Source organism: Tachyglossus aculeatus, chromosome 23 (genome assembly GCF_015852505.1).
Source record: "Tachyglossus aculeatus isolate mTacAcu1 chromosome 23, mTacAcu1.pri, whole genome shotgun sequence".
In the NCBI taxonomy this organism is placed as follows: Eukaryota; Metazoa; Chordata; class Mammalia; order Monotremata; family Tachyglossidae; genus Tachyglossus; species Tachyglossus aculeatus.
Genome location: NC_052088.1, coordinates 26,510,402 through 26,526,982, shown reverse-complemented (window position 1 = coordinate 26,526,982; position 16,581 = coordinate 26,510,402). Strand labels below are relative to the sequence as shown.

The following is a 16,581-nucleotide window of genomic DNA, read 5'->3' as shown; positions in this document are numbered from 1 at the left end:
GGACTGTCTCTATATGTTGCCAATTTGTACTTCCCGAGTGCTTAGTACAGTCCTCTGCACATAGTAAGCGCTCAATAAATACGATTGATGATGATGATGATGTGGGCATTTGGGTCTGTTAGAAGCAGCGTGGCCTAATGGCTAGAGCACGGGCCTGGAATTCAGAAGGACCTGGATTCTAATTCTGGCTCCACCACTTGTCTGCTATGTGACCTTGGGCAAGTCACTTAACTTCTCTGTGCCTCAGTTACCTCATCTGTAAATCGGGGGTTGACTGTGAGCCCCATGTGGGACCAGATTGCCTTTCATTCATTCATTCAATCGTATTTATTGAGCACTTACTGTGTGCAGAGCACTGTACTAAGCTCTTGGGAAATACAAGTTGGCAACATATGGAGACGGTCCCTAACCAACAGCGGGCTCACAGTCTAGAAGCCTTGTATGTAGCCCACTGCTTAGAATGGTGCCTGGCACATATTAAGCACTTAATAAATACCAAAATAATGTAGAAGAGAAGCAGAAAGAAACTTCTAGGTTTAACCAAATTTTATCCAGCCCTTCTTTGCTGAATTGTGGCAGGAGTACCAACTAGCAAGGCTGGAATTGTGTTTTTTCCTACCTTTTCTTGACATTCGTATGTAGTAAATGCTGGGTGAATTGCCATTTCTCAGGATTGATCTGAATTTTGAGAGCCTTTTCCCCGATTTTACAGAGCCAGGTTGTTCAGATATTTTTTTCTCTTTTACCTTGTGCCATTTGGGGCCGGCTTCGCTACATGTTATCTGAGCCTGGCCATTTTCAGCTGTTCAGAGTGGGAGAAAAGCTTTGATGAGGATTTTGCAAAATAACATACTAAATAATCAAATTATACCTGGATTTGTGGGATATATTAAAGTTTTGACTAAGCTGAATACATTGTTGGGAAAAAAAATCGTGTGTTTTTCTAATTTATTTGGAAATCTAATGACTAGTCTGGAAAAGGCTGCAATTGAAACAGGTTTCCCCACGTTTGGGGAGATGAGGTGAATGATGTTAAAAGTTCCGGATTATACATCTGACAATGAGGTATTCTCCAGCATAGTTCCAGGAAACAGTGCCATCATAGCAGTAGTTACTCAAGCCTGAAACTTTTAAGTAAACTGCAACCTGCTTGCTCCTGCCGTTAATTTGTTGACAAATCCTGTCAGTTTAACAAATTCTTGTCAGCGTCTCCCAAACTCCCTCTTCCTCTCCATCCCTTCAGCCTCTAATTTTATTCACACCTAAATTTCTCTCACCTGAATCATTGTTCCATGTTCCAGACTCATTGCCCCTTCCTTAGTACCAATGCCAAAATCGTTTTTTCCACCTGTCTCTAGAACCATTCCTTGCCCCATCTTTAAGTCTGTAGGATGTTTATTTAACGATTTTAAATGTTATTTATCAGGCTTTTCATTTTGTGTATAAGGGTGTACCAAATCAGAAGGATTTAGTAACAAGGTAATTTTGTTTTTATTGAATTGGTACCTTTTTTGAAATGTGAATTTTTTTTTCCTCTTATTGTGGATTTTGACTTGAATATACCATTTCTACTGTAGCGTTGATAGAAGAAAATTTGTCTCTTGTTATGCCTTGGCATGCTATGAGGCTAATAATAATAATAATAATAATAATAATAGCATTTATTAAGCACTTACTATGTGCAAAGCACTGTTCTAAGCCCTGGGGAGGTTACAAGGTTGTCCCCCGGGGGGCTCACAGTCTTAATCCCCATTGTACAGATGAGATAACTGAGGCACAGAGAAGTTAGGTGACTTGCCCAAAGTCACACAGCTGACGAGTGGCGGAGCCGGGATTCGAACCCATGACCTCTGACTCCAAAGCCCGGGCTCTTTCCACTGAGCCACGCTGCTTCTCGCTAGACATTTATGTAGAAGTTAATTTCTAAAACCTCTTACTCATCACGGACATTGTCGTAGTAGTAGTAGTAATGGTATTTATTGATATCATCAGGTCCAGGAAACATGTGGATAAAGTTGAAAGCAGGGTTCTGTTAGGAGTTGAGCTTGGGGGGAGTCAAGAGTGTAAAACTAAGAGTAGCAGATCAATCAATCAATCAATCAATCGTATTTATTGAGTGCTTACTTTGTGCAGAGCACTGTACTAAGCGCTTGGGAAGTACAAGTTGGCAACATATAGAGACAGTCCCTGCCCAGCAGTGGGCTCACAGTCTAAAAGGGGGAGACAGAGAACGAAACCAAACATACTAACAAAATAAAATAAATAGAATAGATATGTACAAGTAAAATAAATAGAGTAATAAATATGTACAAACATATATACATATATACAGGTGCTGTGGGGAAGGGAAGGAGGTAAGATAGGGGGGATGGAGAGGGGGACGAGGGGGAGAGGAAGGAAGGGGCTCAGTCTGGGAAGGCGTCCTGGGGGCAGATGAGAAAGAAGCCAACGGTGTGGAGTTTTTGTTTGAGGTAAAGGGAAATGGGCAGACATTGGAGGTCTTTGAGGAATAGAGAGACAGACCCCAGAAAATGGAATCAAGTGGGGAGAGGTTGGAGACAGACAAATCAGGAGTCCAAAAAGTCTCTGGCTCTGAATACCGGAAAGTTAAAGGAGATCATTTTGTACACTGGACTCCGTATAGCATTTGAAAAATACCAACAATCTCTCAGTTCAGGTTGTCTCAACCTATATTTCCTCACATTCTTTGAAAAAAGATCTGTTACCAAACTGAAGTTCCTTGTGGGCAGGCATGGTGTCTACCAACTCAATTGTATTGTACTCTCCCAAATGCTGTGCACAGTGCTCTGCTCACAGTAAGTACTCAATAAGTACCATCAGTTGATTAACGAAGTACCTTTGGGCAACTAAAGTTTTTTAATATTCTGTTAAGAAACATCAAGAATTATTTAATGCTTTTTCCCGAATTAAGTTTCTAGTGCTTATTTTTCCTATCCTCATTTTTGATAGTTCAAGAATAAACAAAACAAATTCTGAAAAGTGGATTTAAAAATATCTTGCTGTTTAGGAGAAGCTATCCAAAATAATCCCCACTGGAAAGTTAACTAACGATAGATATATTCTCTTTGAAGGACAACGGCTCTCCCGAAGAACATGCAATCTATGTATGGGACCACTTCATAAGCCAGTCAGCGGCTGAAAACATATTTTTTGTTGCTCACAGCTATGGGGGTCTTGCTTTCGTTGAGCTGGTAAGTGTATACTCACCTTTCATATCTTATGGTTCTTCAGGTAATTTTCTACTTTTAATAATACATTTTTTCAAATTATTTTATAGTAGATTTGAAAAAATACAAAATCATTTTTGAAAGAAGTGGCGATTTTAGGGATGTAACAATTAAAGCAGGCACTCTTTAAAGAAATACCTAAGCCTCCTAAAATATGTACCAAAATTCTTCTGTTCCCTCTGTTTTGATATATTTCACCATTTTACATTGAAATAGTATATCAATTAAAATGTCCAAAGGCCCTGTGGTCTTCGTAAATTGATATCATGTTAATAATCATTTAAATTTCACCTGGTTTTCTAGACCTTGAAGTTAGAAATAATCATTCACATTTCAACATGGAAGATTAATGTGATTTTGGTAACTCGGTAAAAAGGACGGACTTTGAAATGTTAGTGTAGGGCCTGTCTGTGCAGGAAACCTAATCTTAGGTGGGTGTCGCTGCCACAAGATAAGTTTGTTGACTTTATTTAATTTTTTAAATTCACAATGCATTGTGAGAGCCAGTTACAATTGATATGGTTATTTCTGGACTTTTAAAACACGCACCTGTAGAGATGTGGGTATTGAGCTCAAGGTTTTGTAGTTTAAGGGGGTTTTCCTTGTCACGGAAATTGAGGACATTTCTATTTCTTTTGTTACCCTCCCTCAGGCCTTAATACTTAAATATGCCTCAGATGTGAAAGTGTGACACCTGAGAAGGTTTAGTTTATTTGGTTCCACAAATGTCTCACTGTCAGGCCAGCATATGAGCTGTGCAATTCATTTCCCCAAATTACATTTTTGTTGTTCTAAATCCTTCCAATATGACTAGCCAGTGTATACCCTAGGCCCCCTTTTTCAGCTGTTATAAACTGTCTTCACTAAAATTTGTGTTCTTATTTTAAATTAATTCATGTGACTCCCGCCCTACTTCTGAGCCCTGCATATTTTCTTTCTTTCATTACGTAAACTGGAACTGCAAGTATTTAGAGCGTTAAATGATTTAAGCTCCTTGTAACTTTCAAAGCCTCGATAACAACAGAAAAGTAAAAATCACTACTAGAACCATCTGTGAAATTTGCATGTATATTTTTGAATTTTAAAAGAAAGGAGAGGGAATAGGAAATCCTTTTTATTAATAGTCAGAATTCTGGTATGCCATAAATATGGAATTTTAAGTGCGGACAATTCAAAAAGGGCCTCGAAATGGCACGGATAACAGATGACCAGTGTGTCATTCCTGTTTGGCCTGTCTCTGCCGTCACACGGGTGGATGTTTCTGCACTTTTGTTCTTCTTTAATATAAAGCACACAGATGTTTCAGAACAAGACTTGACTTCTGACCTTGAGGCTATTAGGGTCAGGGTGCTCAGGGCCTGTGAAATTATCCCAAGCTGAGCTAAAGTTTTTCTCCATCACAGGAAGTAACCAGTAAGTAAGAAGTTTAAAAGGAGCTTTGTCAAAAAGACAAGATGGTCTCAGTTAGGGTCAACTTCTGTAGTCTGCTGTCTCGGCAGGAGGTACATGCATGGGCGAAATAATATAATATAACCACTGGCACGTCACATATCTGTCATGCAAAACTAGATCTGAGAAGTATATTTAATGTAAAATGACTTGTTTATTGTTTAAAGCGTTAATGGGGATTATCCCCCAATTTCACATCTGGGTTACATGAAAGCAGATTTTTCGTGAACAACTTCTGAGAGCGAATTCTGGTACTTACTGAGTTCTAGAAGGGAATCGGTACTGCTGTGAGTAATGACAAATGTTACTCCACCTTGATGGTTTTCCAGTCCTTTTCCTGGTTTTGAAAATGCTGTTTTCTCATTCCCTTCTTAATCAATGTTGATGTGAAGGGGAGGGGGGCATGGGTGGGCAGAAGACACAGAAAAGTATTCATGACAGTATGCTTCTAAACAGCCACTGGTAATCAAAAAGTTCTCCAACCTTCTTTATACAGACACAAAAGTATGTAAATATTGGTTCTTTAAGAAGAGTTTTAGCACGTGATCACAGTGATCCGCAGTTCCTTTAGTGAGTTTAATTTATACTTTTTTTCTTAAGGGAAGACTTTCCTAAAATTAATTTTCCACATTGTAGTTTAAATAGAAAACTTGATCAGTGCTTTAGCTTTTGGTTAAAAAGTCATTAATTTTCAGGCGTACATTAAGTTTTTAAGTGCCTTGGAATAATTGACCTAAATGGTTTACGACATAGCTATTCCAATTACATGTACATACACATGTAAGCATGATAAATTGACAGTATATGCTAAGAATATCAATACCTAGTACAGAAAAAAGACTTACTGGTAGAATGTTTCTTATATCATACTCATTAAAATGGAGTATAATTTTAGCTTTAAATGAAATGGGGAGTTAAATATCCAGAGATAAATTATTTTTTAAAATAAACAAACTATAATTGTAAGCCACAGAACATTTGCTAATTGCTGCTGAAAATATGATTCCTGAACAAATCCTATGATTTTTGACTGTCCCTATCTTTGAATTCCCTTTAGACAGCCTATATTGTAGTTAGGGATTTGTTTTCAGAGGCCTCATTCTGTCTGTGATGCTAAACCATGGAACTTGTTCAGCTCCGAGCTCATAAAACTTTATACAGTTTACTGTGATAAAAAAATGAGTTAGGAAGTATGCCATTCAAATTTTTATTCTCATCAGATGGCAGCTACACAAATTTCAGATCCTCAGTACATTCAGTGTTCCAGGGATGACACAGGAGAGAATCTAAATAAGTCAGAAGGATAAATAAACACTGAAAGTATCAATCGTAATTGTAAACTTTACTTTGTATTTCAGTTGTGAGCCTCCTCGGAGTTCTCAATGATGCCCATTTATAGTGCTATTTTTAGAAAACTACTTCAGTCATTTGAAAACTATTATATGGGAAGCCGGGAATTTAGGCTATCTCTGTACTAGGTTTTTCTTTTTTAACCGTTGCCTTCCGCAGTGCAATGTCTTTCTGACTTGGAAAAAATTAATGGCCACCAAAATAAAGAAATCCCGTGGGTGAGATTTCTCGTCCCGTATCTTCAGATTAGTTTCCGAATTTTATGGCAGAGGTTCTGTGAAACTCTGCTTTCTATATATTAGTGGTTTAAGTAGTCCCTCATTCTGTTGAAATCTCAATTATCAACTGTTGTGCATTGGGGTGGGTTTTACCAACCTCCACACACCTTCCCTCTTCTGAGGTCTTGGTCAGTGATCTCGTTTGCATATAAATTCCTTCTTTACCCCAGTGAAGGATCTTCAGATACTCATTGTTAAATATATCTGATTCAGTTTTTAACCTTAAGGGCCTGTTCACATGACAGCAAATTAGTGTTTCCTGATGAGTTGCATCTCCTTTTGCGGGTAACTCACGGGGTGTTCACACACAAATGACCCCAATTCACTTTAAAATGTGTGAAAACTGCCCCTTTTGAAAGTGTATCTCTGCCCACTTTTGATTTGGGTTTCTCCATGCTTGTCAGCACTTGATTGGCACCTCACTTGCGTGTGAACCGGGGAGTGAAGAGAACTCTTTTTTCAGGGCCATTGTTCCAGGCTGTGTTGTTCCCTGGCCTCCAGGCATCCCAAAGTTCCCCTCCTCCTCAAGATACAGGACCACTTCCTCAACAGTTTCACCTTGGTTTAGTCTGAATCAGTCATTTCAAAGTTATATGGAGGAGGCTATAAAGCCACAGTATTTCAACTAGTCATTTTTTATGTTTTTATGATTCGCGTCGAAACTTGACTTGGAAAGATAGTGTTGAGAGGGCTGGTCTTGAAACTGCTGTTTGATCAGCCTTAAATGAGATTTTAGTTCTAGAATGGGGCTAGAAAGTTTTGAGTAAAATGAAGGGAGAGCGAATGCATGTATGAATATAGGGTTAAGAATGGAGAATCTGCATTATTTTGAAATAGCTTTATCAATTACATTTACACTGAAGAAATGTATTCGGTAGTTATCCACAATCGTAACAAATCTATCAGAAAGCCTTAAACGAACTGGAAATTTACTGGGATTTTACTCATCAGTGGTTCTCTGTAACCGTGGGTTAAATGCTGGTGGCCTGTTAATTACTACTTCCGTAACCCGTTTTGGAGTAGCGAAAGTCTGTTTTTCCTTCGTATTTGGAAGAGCCAAATACTATACTAGAAAGTAGATTTCATTTTTTCTTTTTTTTTACGCTCGGTTTAAATTTGACTAACATTGCCTTTATATTGTATTTACCTCATTTCTAAATAATAATAATAATAATAATGGTATTTATTAAGTGCTTACTATGTGCAAAGCACTGTTCTAAGCGCTGGGGAGGTTACATGGTGATCAGGTTGTCCCATGGTGGGCTCACAGTCTTCATCCCCATTTTACAGATGAGGGAACTGAGGCCCCCAAGAAGTGACCAAAGTCCCACAGCTGACAATTGGCAGAGCCGGAATTTGAACCCATGACCTCTGACTCCAAAGCCCAGGCTCTTTCCACTGAGCCACGCTGCTTCTCTAAAGCTTCAAGAGGCCGTTCAGCAGGGTTTCACGCCCTACTTCCGTCGTGTGTTCTAGCAAAGTTTCAGAATGGAAAGGAAAAGTAGACATAATATCAATCATTACTATAGGATTGGAATTAGGAAGTGAAATAAAGCCACCCGTTAGAATGTTCTTTTTATAGTACGTTTCTGCGTTAACACTGTTAAACATTAAAAAACGTATTTTCTGCAGTGCTGTCACGGTTTGCCAGAGTGCTCTGGTTTTTAATAATAATAATAATGGCATTTATTAAGTGCTTACTATGTGCAAAACACTGTTCTAAGTGCTGGGGAGGTTACAAGGTGATCTTTTAGACTGTGAGCCCAATGTTGGGTAGGGACTGTCTCTATATGTTGCCAATTTGTACTTCCCAAGCGCTTAGTACAGTGCTGTGCACATAGTATGCGCTCAATAAATATGATTGATTGATTGATTGATCAGGTTGTCCCGACGGGGGCTCACAGTCTTCATCCCCATTTTTCCAGATGAGGTAACTGAGGCCCAGAGAAGTGAAGTGATTTGCCCAAAGTCACACAGCTGACAATTGGCAGAGCCGGGATTTGAACCCATGACCTCTGACTCCAAAGCCTGGGCTCTTTCCACTGAGCCACGCTGCTTCTCTAAGCCACGCTGCTTTTTGCCACGTGTGACCTGGGAGGAGTTTTTGTGTGACAGGAACGTGTGGTCCCACCGCACAGCATCAACTCTCGCAGCCGTTGTGTTTGCCGAATAGGCACCATGGCCTAGTGGAAAGATCCTGGGACTGGAAATCAGTGGCCCAGGTTCCAGCCACAGATAATAATAATGATGGCATTTGTTAAGCGCTTACTATGTGCCAAGCACTGTTCTAAGTGCTGGGGGGGATACAAGGTGATCAGGTTGGCCCACGTGGGGCTCGCAGTCTTCATCCCCATTTTACAGATAACTGACGCTCCGAGAAGTGAAGTGACTTGCCCAAGGTCACACGGCAGACATGTGACGGAGCTGGGATTTGAACCGACGACCACTGACTCCAAAGCCCGGGCTCTTTCCACTGAGCCACGCTGCCAGGCCTGCTGTGTGACCCTGGGCAAGTAATTTAAAATCTCTGGGCCTCATTTTCCTCACCGTCAAATGGGGATAAAATAGACTGTGAGCTATTGGTGGAGAAAGGGACTGTGCCCAATCTTATAAGCGCTCAGTACAGTGCTCTGCACACAGTAAGCGCTCAGTAAATACGATTGAATGAATAACCTTATATCTACCCCAGAACTTTCTTCATGGTATTTGTTAAGCACTTAGTATGCCCCTTCCTTCCTCTCCCCCTCGCCATCCCTCCATCTTACCTCCTTCCCTTCCCCACAGCACCTGTATATATGTATATATGGTTGTACATATTTATTACTCTATTTATTTATTTATCTATTTATTTTACTTGTACATTTCTATCCTATTTATTTTATTTTGTTGGTATGTTTGGTTCTGTTCTCTGTCTCCCCCTTTTAGACTGTGAGCCCACTGTTGGGTAGGGACTGTCTCTATGTGTTGCCAATTTGTACTTCCCAAGCGCTTAGTACAGTGCTCTGCACATAGTAAGCGCTCAATAAATACGATTGATTGATTGATTGATTGATTGCCGGCACCGTCACCGTACTAAAGAGACGCGGGAGAAGCAGCGTGGCTCAGTGGAAAGAGCCCGGGCTTAGGAGTCAGAGGTCATGGGTTTGAATTCCGGCCCCACCCATTGTTAGCTATGTGACTTTGGGCAAGTCACTTGACTTCTCTGTGCCGCAGTTACCTCATCTGTAAAACGGGGGTGAAGACTGTGAGCCCCAGGTGGGACAACCTGATCACCTTATATCCCCTCCAGCGCTTAGAACAGTGCTTTGCACATAGTAAGCGCTTAACAAATGCCATGATTATTATTAAAGGCTGAGGTCCCGTCCTGTCTCATGCCGTCGAGTCGTCCCCGACCCATAGTGATGCCATGGATGTGTCTCTCCCGGAAAGTCCCACCTCCATCTGCAATCGTTCTGGTAGTGGATCCATAGAGGTTTCTTGGTAAAAATACGGAAGCGATTTACCACCGCCTCCTTCAGTACAGTAAACTCGAGTCTCTGCCCTCGATTCATTCATTCATTCAATGGTATTTATTGAGCGCTTACGGTGTGCAAAGCACCGTAATAAGCGCTTGGGAAGTACAAGTTGGCAACATATAGAGACGGTCTCAATTGTCTCCCGTGCTGCTGCTGCCCAGCTCAGGGGAGTTTTGACTTGTGTAGCAGGTTGTCTTTCACTCGCTACCCACTGGCCAAGCTAGGAACGGAATCATCATCATCAATCGTATTTATTGAGCGCTTACTATGTGCAGAGCACTGTACTAAGCACTTGGGAAGTACAAGTTGGCAACATATAGAGACCGTCCCTACCCAACAGTGGGCTCGCAGTCTAGAAGGGGGAGAGACTGGTAGAGGACTGGAAACTCTCCAGGTGTGACCCTGAGAGGGACCAAGGCAGAGGTAGATACGAGGTAATAAGATGGACACAGTCCATATCCCTCGGCTTTAATCCCCATTTTACAGATGAGGTAGCTGAGGCACGGAGCCCTTAAGTGACTTGGCGAGGGACACACAGCAGACAAGTGGTGGAGCCAGAATTCGAACCCAGGTCCTTCTGACTCCGAGGCCCGTGCTCTGTCCACTGTATTCGTAAGATGTTAGAAATGCTTCTACTTATATTTCACTCATTTGATTGACGTGAAATGTTTTCATCATTTTATTATTTCACCAAGTGCAACCGAATTCTTTTCAAATCGTACAGTTTTATTTACAAGCATGGAAAATTTACCTGCAATATCAAGTGTTTAAATGGGAAGAGTGAGATTCCGTGAAAAGAAGGTGAAATGCTAGAATGACCTAATGTCTCGAAATGAATGCTGTGAATTCCCCTTCCTCTCCCCCTCGCCCCCCTCTCCATCCCCCCATCTTACCTCCTTCCCTTCCCCACAGCACCTGTATATATGTATATATGTTTGTGCATATTTATTACTCTATTTATTTATTTTACTTGTACATATCTATTCTATTCATTTTATTTTGTTGGTATGTTTGGTTTTGTTCCCTGTGTCCCCCTTTTAGACTGTGAGCCCACTGTTGGGTAGGGACTGTCTCTATATGTTGCCAACTTGTACTTCGCAAGCGCTTAGTACAGTGCTCTGCACACAGTAAGCGCTCAATAAATACGATTGATTGATTGATTCATCATCATCATCAATCGTATTTATTGAGCGCTTACTATGTGCAGAGCACTGTACTAAGCGCTTGGGAAGTACAAATTGGCAACATATAGAGACAGTCCCTACCCAACTGCTGCTTCTTTCTAGACCGCGCCACTTCTTAGTAGTTAAATTAGTTGCGCTGAAGAGCCTAGTCTTGGGCGACCACAATGTCAATGTATGCAGTTTCCCATGAAGACCGTGCCTTCGATTAATAAATAATTTTGCTCTTAGTTATTTATTCAATGATCTTTTATTATCGGTGCACTGCCTTTTCATCATGGAAACTACCAAAGTGGCCACTGTTATGGGTTTTATTGTGTTGGTCCACGTTTGGGTCTTGGGAACACAATACTGCACTTTACATAATTTCCTATGTAGTTTGTTTCTGCTCTTTTGCTTTGCATTCAATTTTAATGGAATTAAGAGCTGTAGCTGCTGTTTTTCAGTAAAAAAAGGAGAAAGCCAGATGTAAAAAAAAGCACATTAGCACTCATGTTCATATTGTACTTCCCAAGTGCTTAGTACAGTGCTCTGCACACAGTAAGCACTCAATAAATACGACTGAATGAATGAATTTCTCCTCCTCCTTTCATTGCCCCTTTCTCTCCTTTCCACATGTTTTGTTTTGTTGTCTGTCTCCCCCTTCTAGACTGTGAGCCCGTTGTCGGGTAGGGACCGTCTCTATTTGTTGCCAACTTGTACTTCCCAAGCGCTTAGTACAGTGCTCTGCACACAGTAAGCGCTCAATAAATACGATTGAATGAATGAATGAATCACATCTCCTCCAGGATACCTTCCCCTATTAAGTTTTAATAGCCCTCCTTGAGTAAGCACTCAATAAATAAGATTGAATGAATGAGTATATCAATCAATCAATCAGTCGTATTTTTTGAGCGCTTACTGTATATATATTCATGTATATATATATATATGATATTTTCGATTATTGTTATTTTTCATTCTGATGTATTTGTCTTTCTCCACTATCCCCGTGTGCATCCTGCTTTCGCTATTTGTAATTTTTTTCCTTGAGGACGAGTAAATGTGGATCTTGCTACCCATGTCCTCTCCAGTACTTAACATCCGCTAAATACTCTGATTGAAAACTTTAAAGAACAAGTCTTGAAACCACGAGTCCAGAAACCCCAGAGAGGCCAAAGGAAGTTGCAGGTGAGACCTGATGATGGGACTAAAATTCAGGTGAGGCAAGACGGAAGGTTGTTGGTAAAAAGTCAGGGGGGAAGCCGGTGAAGCATAGAGCGCGGGCTGCGGAGTCAGAAGGTTTGGGTTCTAATTCTGGCTCCGCCACTTGTCTGCTGTGTGACCTTGGGTAAGTCACTTCTCTGGGCCCGAGTTGCCTCAACTGTTAAATGGGGATTTGTGACTGTGAGCCCCATGTGGGAAAGGGACTGTGTCCAACCTGACTTGCTTGTGTCCACCCCAGTGCTTCCTATTTTGCCTGGTGGATCTTACGTTATGCCTCCGAGTTGTCTCCAACCCATAGACACACCATGGACACGTCACCTTGTATCCTCCCCAGCGCTTAGAACAGTGCTTTGCACACAGTAAGCGCTTAATAAATGCCGTCATTATTATTATTATTTATTAGGCCCCAAGAATAGCTATACTGAGATTCTAGTATTAAGAACCAGTGTGGCCTGGTGGAAAGGGCACAAGCCTAGGAGTCAAAGGACCCAGGTTCGAATCCATCCTCTGCCACTTGTCTGCTTTTGTGACCTTCGCCGAGTACCTCAACGCCTCTCTGCCTCAGTTACCTCATCTGCAAAATGGGCATCAAAGCGGCGATCCCCATGTGGGACATGGACTGTGTCGATCCTGATTATATTGTCTCTATCCCAGCGTTTAGTTCAGTGCCTGGCACAAAGTAAGCACTTAACAAATACTATAAAAACAAAGACAACGACCATCTCTGTAGAATAAATTCCATGAAAGTCATGGTGCTGCCAACCCTCTTCCAATTGCTATTTTTCCAAGACCATTTGAAAGGGAAAATTATAGAGTATTATAATTCTTTGATCAAGAGCTTGAGCATTTAAGAAATCAGGAGATTAGTGGCGGGTCAGAAACGACTCGACTGCGAAAGACCAGACAAGTGAAGCAGCGTGGCTCAGTGGAAAGAGCCCGGGCTTTGGAGTCAGAGGTCATGGGTTCGAATCCCGGCTCCGCCAATTGTCCACCGTGTGACTTTGGGCAAGTCACTTCACTTCTCTGTGCCTCAGTCCCCTCGTCTGTAAAATAAGGACTAAGACTGTGAGCCCCCCATGGGACAACCTGATCACCTTGTAACCTCCCCAGCTCTTAGAACAGTGCTTTGCACATAGTAAGCGCTTAATAAATTCCATTATTATCATTATTATTATTATTAAGTGGTGGGTTAGTGGGCCGGGGACATGCCTTGTGTTTCTGTTGCACTTAGTAAGAGCTTAATATGGTAAATTCCTCCAGGGCAGAGATTTTGTCTATTAACTCTGTTGTACTCTCCAAGCACTTTGTACAGTATGCAGTTCGGAGCAATTACACAATAAATTCTAGAGCTCGTTGTGGGCAGGAATATGTCTATTTGTTGTTATATTGTACTCTTCCAAGTGCTTAGTACAGTGCTTTACATACAATTAAATGAATTGTTTACAATAACTTCTACTCGGTGCTCAGTAAATACTATCGCAACTATTAATCATAATAATTATAATTATGGTATTGGTTACGCGCTTACTATGTGCCAGCTACTATCTCTAGGAGGAGAGATGAATGAGATTTGTGCAGCTAGAAACCTCTAATTGAAAATATTCTTTAGCTTTGTAGTCACAAATCACCATGTTGTGTGTGAGAATGGTCTTTATGAAGAAAACAAAAGACGTAATCAAGATTCTCAATCCTTTGTCCATTGGAAGGAAATGCATGAAATTAGTAGTAACTTAAAATAATGTTTGGTTTTATTCTTTCAGGAGTAGCAATTCTATATGGCAGGGTTTAAATCATCTGGTTTAGTAGCGGTCCCTTCCACAGGTAGGAAGATCTATATATCCATATATAAATATTATATTTATAGATATAAATTATCTTCCACAGGTAGGAAGAAATATATATCCATATATATAAATATTATATTTATAGCTGTAAATTAATTTATAAATATAAATTAAATAAATGCATATAAATGTATTAATATATATTTATGGCATTTGTAAGCAATAACTATGTGCCAAATACTGTTCTAAGTCCTGGAGTAGGTTCAAGTTAATTAGGTCAGACACAGTCCCTGTCCCCGCATGGGGCTCACAGTCTAAGTAGGAGGGAGAATGGGTATTTAATCCCCATTTTACAGCTGGTGAAACTGAGGCACAGAGAAGTTAAGTGACCTGAGTAAGGTCAAACAGCAAGCATGTGGCAGAGCCAGAATTAGAATCCAGGTCCAGTGTCTCGTGATCCTTTTCAGGCCAAGGAGTCTATGAATCCAAATCCCTTATCAAATCAATCAGTGGCATTTTTGAAATGGTGTTTGTTAAGCACTTACTATTTGCCAGGTACTGTTCTAGGTGGTAGGGTAGATATAAGATCATCAGGTTGGGCACAGTCCCTGTCTCACATGGGGTTCACGGTCTTCATCCCCATTTTAGAGATCAATCAATCAATCAATCAATCAATCGTATTTATTGAGCGCTTACTGTGTGCAGAGCACTGTACTAAGCGCTTGGGAAGTACAAGTTGGCAACATATAGAGACAGTCCCTACCCAACAGTAGGCTCACAGTCTAAAAGGGGGAGACAGAGAACAAAACCAAACATAGTAACAAACTAAAATAAATAGAATAGATATGTACAAGTAAAATAAATAAATAGAGCAATAAATATGTACAAGCATATATACAGGTGCTGTGGGGAAGGGAAGGAGGTAAGATGAGGGGGATGGAGAGGGGGACGAGGGGGAGAGGAAGGAAGGGGCTCAGTCTGGGAAGGCCTCCTGGAGGAGGTGAGCTCTCAGTAGGGCCTTGAAGAGAAAAAATGGAACGCTTCACGAATTTGCGTGTCATCCTTGCGCAGGGTTGAGGTAACTGCTGAGGTAACTGATGAGATGAGGTAACTGAGGCACGGAGAAGTTAAGTGACTTAGTCCCGCCGTCGACCCCCGGCCCCCGTCCTCCCCCTGGCCCGGAATGCCCTCCCTCCACACATCCGCCAAGCTAGCTCTCTTCCTCCCTTCAAAGCCCTACTGAGCGCTCACCTCCTCCAGGAGGCCTTCCCACACTGAGCCCCCTTTTTCCTCTCCCCCGCATCCCCCCCGCCCTACCTCCTTCCCCTCCCCAAAGCACTTGTATATATTTGTACAGATTTCCTACTCTATTTTACGTGTACATATTTACTATTCCATTTACTTTGTTAATGATGCGCACATAGCTGTAATTCTATTTGTTCTGACGATTTTAACACCCGTCTTACGTGTTTTGTTTTGTTGCCTGTCTCCCCCTTCTAGACTGTGAGCGCGTTGTTGGTTAAGGACCGTGTCTATATGTTGCCGACTTGTACTTCCCAAGCGCTTAGTGCAGTGCTCTGCACACAGTAAGCGCTCAATCCATACGATTGATTGAATGAATGAATGAACTTAGCAAATACCATTATTATTAGTACTAATTCTACTGTCAGACTAAAGGTCCGCCCATCCCGCTCAATATTCAGACTTCAACATCAGCCATTAGGTTGCTTATATTTAGTGTATTTTCATTATTTTCGGTACTTGTTAAGCACTATGTGCAAAGCACTGTTCTAAGCACTAGGGTAGACATAGGACAATCCAGTTGGGCCCAGTCATTGTTTCACGTGGGTTCACAGTCTAAATAGGAGGGAGTAGGACTCGTTCATTCATTCAACCATTCATCGTTCATTTAATTCAATTTATTCAATCATATTTATTGAGCGATTACTGCGTACAAAGCAGCTATGCACCAAGCTCTCTTCTAACCTCTGGAGTGGGTACAAGCTAATCAGGTTGGACACAGTCCCTGTCCCACGTGGGGTTCAGTCTTAATCCCCATTTTACAGATGAGGTAACTGAGGCCCGGAGAAGTTAAATGACTTGCCCAAGGTCACACAGCAGACAAGTGGCAGAGCAGGGATCAGAACCCAGGTCCTCGTAGTAGTAGCAGTAATAGCAGCAGCGGCCTTTATTAAGCACTCACTTGGTGCGTACAAGGCGCTCGGGAATTACGGAATGATGAAGTGACATATTCCCTGCCCACAAGGAGCACGGAGGACTCTAGAATACATTTCTTAACGTATTTCTGTACATTCAGACTGTACATTCTGGACTCTAACACATTCTGGAAGCAGCATGGCTCTGAGGAAAGAGCCCGGGCTTCGGAGTCAGAGGTCACGGGTTCAAATCCCGGCTCTGCCACTTGTCAGCTGTGTGACTTTGGGCAAGTCACTTCACTTCTCTGGGCCTCAGTTACCTCATCTGTAAAATGGGGATTAGGACTGTGAGCCCTCCGGGGGACAACCTGATCACCTTGTAACCTCCCCAGCGCTTAGAACAGTGCTTTGCAC

General features: G+C 41.5%; 1 protein-coding gene across 2 annotated transcripts in view; it reads left to right on the top strand.

Moving 5' to 3' along the window:
- The window catches only part of FAM172A (family with sequence similarity 172 member A), a 445,054-nt gene that overhangs the window by 246,136 nt on the left and 182,337 nt on the right, over positions 1 to 16,581 (top strand). For both annotated transcript variants that reach the window (XM_038765425.1, XM_038765426.1), the window contains exon 8: positions 3,093 to 3,212. In XM_038765425.1, coding sequence (XP_038621353.1) covers positions 3,093 to 3,212 — 120 coding nt within the window. The remainder of the gene's footprint in view (positions 1 to 3,092; positions 3,213 to 16,581) is intronic.